Source organism: Crocodylus porosus, unplaced genomic scaffold (genome assembly GCF_001723895.1).
Source record: "Crocodylus porosus isolate Cpor-Errol unplaced genomic scaffold, CroPor_comp1, whole genome shotgun sequence".
In the NCBI taxonomy this organism is placed as follows: Eukaryota; Metazoa; Chordata; order Crocodylia; family Crocodylidae; genus Crocodylus; species Crocodylus porosus.
Genome location: NW_017728947.1, coordinates 75,516,613 through 75,522,077, shown reverse-complemented (window position 1 = coordinate 75,522,077; position 5,465 = coordinate 75,516,613). Strand labels below are relative to the sequence as shown.

Below are 5,465 nucleotides of genomic sequence, written 5' to 3'. Positions count from 1 at the left end.
GGCAAAGAACTTGTTGAAGAGTTCTGCCTTCTCTCGCACGTCCATCACCAACTGCCCTGCCCTGCCTCGTAGGGGTCCAATGTTACCCCAAGACTTCTTCTTGCTACCTATATACTCCAAAAAGGACTTTTTGTTATCCTTTATCCCAGAAACTAATCTAAGCTCCAGTGCTGCTTTCGCCTTCCTCACCAAATCCCTACAAGCTCAGGTCAGGGAGGTATACTTCTCCTTTGTCCCTGCCCCCTGCTTCCACTGCCAGTACGCTTTTTTCTTTGCCTGGATATCCATGCTTAGCCATGAAGGTTTCTTGGACCCTTTTCCCACCTTCCTGTGCAGATGAATTGCATCCTGCTGCGCCCCAAGGATAGCCTCCTTGAGGAAGGACCACCTTTCCTGGACCCCCATACTAGCTACCCCCTGGGCTCCGAGTGCCTCCCTGACTACTGCCCTGAGCACATCAAAGTTGGCTTTCCTAAAGTTAAGCATTTGTGCTGTGCTAGTTACCCTCCCCATCTTTCTCTGAATAGCAAACTGGATCATTTCATGATCTCTGTCCCCTAGCCTCCCTTGTACTAACTTCCCCCACCAGGTCATCCCCAGAGGCTGATCAAGTCCTCCACACAGTGATGAAGGATGTGGAGCAGGGGCTGGAGGCACTGCTCAGCCATGGTGATAAATGTGACCCACAGTAGGGAACGAGACAGAACTATAGGCAGTTCATCCAGGAGATTAGCATCCCGGCTCTTAAAAATGGTGGCAGTGGCACTTGAACTGCAACTCATTAAATGAGCTTTAGTTCAAGTGCCACTGCCACCATTTTTAAGCACAGGGACATTTTTAACCGGAAACAAGCCGAGCAGGGTGAGGGCAGATGTGGGCTGCTCACTGCAGGCTCAGAGCTCTCCTCCCTGCTGCCTTTGCTCTGGGGGCCCTGCACCAGCCACATGCCCCCTCCCTCAGCTGATAACATTCATTTTACTTTTATTGATGCCGATCAAATATGCAACTGATATATCGGTGCACCTCTACTACACTTCATCATGTTTTTCACTAGCTAATCGTAAGTATCCTGGTTATTATTACTCAGTAACTGGAATTTACACTTGCAAATCAATAAAATGCTGAGAGGCAAAACTTAAATATGACATAATAAGGGGATAAACTAATTCTACTTCACAGGCTCAGAAGTGATTATTTACTAAACGTGAAGACTGAGGAAACATCTATATCCATATGGCTATATTAAAACTTCATTTATTCAAAGAATTTACAAAGCTTTTTAAAGCATGTTGCAAAGGAAATAGAGATTTGTATCCAATATCCATTTGTATCCAGCATCCATAGTTAGAATATGGAACACTATATCCTAAAAGCTACATACAGAGTAGCCCAATGGTGCCCAACTTTTTGACCTATGGGCCACGTGGGAAGAACCAGGTCTGCCAATTTGACAGTGTGCAGTGCAGACCCAGTCAGGGGCCAATGAAGCTAGTGGGAACAGCCTGGCTGGGGCCTGATACAGCTGTGTCAGGCCCCATTTGGCTGCAAGGGCCATGACTGGATGCAACTGTGCGGGAATGAGGTCCAGTCCCTCTGTGCAGGGCTGGCCCAGCTGGGGCCAATCCAGACACATGGAGCTCGGAAATTTGACAGTGGGTAACTGGTGGCAATGTTCATTACCACTGTTCCCCCAGTGTCAAGTTTCTGGACCTGTGAGGAGACCTGAAGACTGGATTACAAGACTCTGAGTTGGATCTAGCCCACATGCTGGGGTAGCGCACCCCTGGTGTAGTCTATTAAATCATAAACTAAGGTAGCACTTCATCTTTGAAACCTCTGACTATCCTGCATTTTTCATATGATTCCTATTCATCCCCCACACTCTCCTCTCCCTGAGCATACTGTCAAGGAAAAAAAACAGCAGAGAGAAGGCACAGAATCCAACAGGACAGATAATACATTTTAAAATATAAGCATGAATTCAACACTGGTAGGTGATGTCATATGAAAATCTCAAGATTGAAGTCTCTCCAATTCATCTTAAAACATGAACAAAATAAGCTCATGGGAGGGAAGGGAGCATTTCTAGTCACAAGAGGTAAAGCAGGAAAATTAAGTTCTATTTTGAAAAATGCTTCAGTAAAAAACACTGTACCATATAGATTAGGTACAAAACAGCACAGCACGTAATTCTAAACCCCCAAACTAACCTATGCCAAAGTCCTTCATAATCAGGATTCAGATCAAGACACAAAGCACTCTTATTCCTATGGACAGGGGATATACACCCATGCTTACAGTCCATGCTCCCAACAGCCTCCCATGTGCTTTTATATTTGAGACATAGCAAGAGCATATAGAGCATCACCAAGCTGAAGTCAACCACTCTTTCTAAAAAAGTCATAAGACACTGTTCTATAAGCAGTGATGGACATTATAATAGTCAAATAAAAGACTGACAAACAGCTGCCCTTCTGCTGTCATTCATGGATCCAACCTATCTTCTCTTAAACATGGCCACAGGTGCCAGTAGGTTCAATAAAATTATAAGATCCCATTTTATACATTTCCTGGTACATAAGCCCAGAATTACACATGTACCAATATCTGAATGATAAAATTAAAATCAAATACCCAATTCAGGCCTAGTACTCTCCCATTCTCAATCTGGTGTTCATTCATGGAGTCCTGTTACTATCAATATTATTCCTATGCACAAGAAATCCCAGAGTATCAAGGAACACCCTCTTCCACCTCTGGTTAGTTAATATTCTTCTCAGAGAACACCTCATACCAGTCAACCAAGCACCTTCACTCCAGGCTGGATGGCTACAAAACACTTGACCAAAAGTCTAACAGTCATCAATCACGACCATACTCAAGTTCTACCTTGGATAAGATGTAAAGGCTCACCCAGCTCTTAAGCAAGAAAAAACAAAAGTTGTACATAAGATTAATAACTCATTTGTTCCACTGGATCCCCATTCAGTTCTGTACCCTTTCAAGGGCAGCTGGCCAGCAATATTTTTGCAAGCATTATAACCGATAGAGTCTATGCTAAAAATCTGGATGCCTGGATTGTGGTATTTAAAGATCAAGATGAGTCTGAGTGTCATTAGGCCATAATGCAAGACCCACCTTTTAGGGCAGCAAGACCTTTGCCAATGAGGAAAGGAAAAGAAATGTTTGCTGCTGCACAGCATGGAAGAAAGACTAGAAAATAAACACTAAAAAACCAGCATGCTGGAACATACAGTTTCAGAACTTATGCATTTTTTCCATTAAGGATGCATGATCTTGTTTTATATTGTACATTATAGAGTACACAGATAACAAAGATAACGATATACAGTAAAATACATGTGATGGATGGAGCTTTTTTTAAAATACATCTGACAATAGAGAGACAGGATTATTCTCACTTTACTACCCAATACACTAAATGACACTGGACTGATACTAACCATCACCCCCCCAAGGAAGGATCTGTTCTGATATACAGCAGAAGAAAAATAAGACAACAGGAACAATACATGACACTCAAACTATTTGGCTGTTACCACTGTTATATCAGGACAAGATTAGAAAGATTTATCTTCTCTGCTGACTGGGTTGTAACTGTTAACCAAAAGATTTAAAAATTCTTCTTTATATAACAGAAGTTATGGTATTTCCATGTTCGCTCTTTATGACCTTTATGACACCATTTTCTTTTTTAAAAATAAAGCTGAATTTTCCATTACATCCAATTCAATAACCTATATTAATGCTCAGTTAAAGCTCCACACGCGTGCACTCAAAAATCAGAAAGTGTTGGGAATGTTCCTTCAGCCATAAACCTGCTTCCCCAGAGCATATATTACAATAATATAATAATTATAACTATGTCATACTAGGGGTAGGTCTGGGTAGTTCTGGAAATACTTTTTGCATTACTGGAAACAGTACTTAAGATGGCTATCCTCCCTGGGATGAGGAAGAACTCCAATATTGTTATATTAGAATGTTAACATTGCCAATAGACATTCATTCAGCACTTTTGAGTGCCTAGTGTGCAGCTTCACCATTAATACTATGTTATGCATGCAATTTTCTTTATTTTAACAGAAATAAAGAACTAGAAGACTCCCACTTCAGTAAAAGATCAACTGGTACACTCATATAGCAGCAATCTGTGAACTCAACAGGTACCACCTTGTCTATGCATGACCAAGTATAGTAGGGTCTGTTAGAAATAACCCTATTTCACATGTAGACATACTCCAGTATGCAATTAAGTGGATATAAAAAAAATAGCCCTAAAGGATAATAATTTCAAGTGTCTGTAATTTAAAATCCACATAGCTTTTCAAACAGTTTTAGAGCTGTAAACCAAAAGTCAATTCATAAATAAAAACACTTGTCTGTGTTAAACTCATGAAAACAAAGTTAAATATTTTAAAGCATGTGCTTCAGCATTGAAACTGCAACTGGATCTGTGCAGGCAGATCCCTGTGACCATGCAAAGCCTTGCTGGAGTCTTAATCGGCTACAACTACAATACAGGGCCTCAGTGACAATCTTACATAAGGACTTCACCTGAAGGAAGGGAGATGTTTCTCATTTACTACAAGTGATAATCCCATGGGTCTGTTTACATGTGTGAAGCTAAATGTGTGCACATTGGAAGATTAGGGGACCAGAGCACACAACCCTCCACAGAAAAGTGCTTTCCTCCAAAGGACAGGATTAGGTGCTGATCCTGCAACACACAACATACAAGGTGCATCTGGAAGTGGGCAAACTGGAGCCAATGGGCACTGGGTGAAGTTCACCTGCACATTATATTTTACAGAACTGGGATCTGACAGGTTTACGACAAGCCCCCGCAGGGCTGGAGCCCAAGGGCTGAAAACCCTTGTGCATTTGTCCCACTGCAGTCTGGGAACAGACGCCACTGCACTAGGCTCCTGGAAAGCCAAACATTTTGGGTCATTTAAAAACGATTCACTTACTGAGTTGCTGCCCATGCGTTTGCCCTTAACCCAATCTCTCTTCAGCTCAAAGGGCATGTGCGATTCACAGTACCAGTCCCCCCACCCAGAGCTCCCTGCTTGGCCTGCCGGGACCCCCTGCTCTTACCTGGGGTGTCATGGTGGAGGGGTCGGGCTGCGCAGCACTGTGCGGCTCAGCCCCGGCGCCAGCTTCCTTGGCAGCGCTGTCCTGCGGGGCTGCAGCGGCGGGTGGCGGCAGCGAGGCCTGGAAGAGGGGCTGGGGCTTGGGCTGGGGTGGCGGCAGGTAGGCCGGGGGTGGTGCGGCATAGGCCTGGCCCGGCGGCAGGTAGGGCTGCGAGGCGCTGGGCGGCGGCTCAGAGTAGCTGGGCGCGCGGGGTGGGTAGGAGGGCGGCTGAGCTGGTGCGGGCTCGGCCGGCAGGTAGCCAGGCGGCGGGTAGGGCGGCGTGGGGCCCGGCGATTGCGGCGGCGACG

At 44.4% G+C, this 5,465-nt stretch overlaps 1 protein-coding gene across 1 annotated transcript in view; it reads right to left on the bottom strand.

Moving 5' to 3' along the window:
- YLPM1 (YLP motif containing 1) overlaps nucleotides 1-5,465 on the bottom strand; it is a 65,626-nt gene that overhangs the window by 59,804 nt on the left and 357 nt on the right. Inside the window, exon 2 of the mRNA XM_019551131.1 lies at nucleotides 5,122-5,464. Coding sequence (XP_019406676.1) covers nucleotides 5,122-5,464 — 343 coding nt within the window. The remainder of the gene's footprint in view (nucleotides 1-5,121; nucleotide 5,465) is intronic.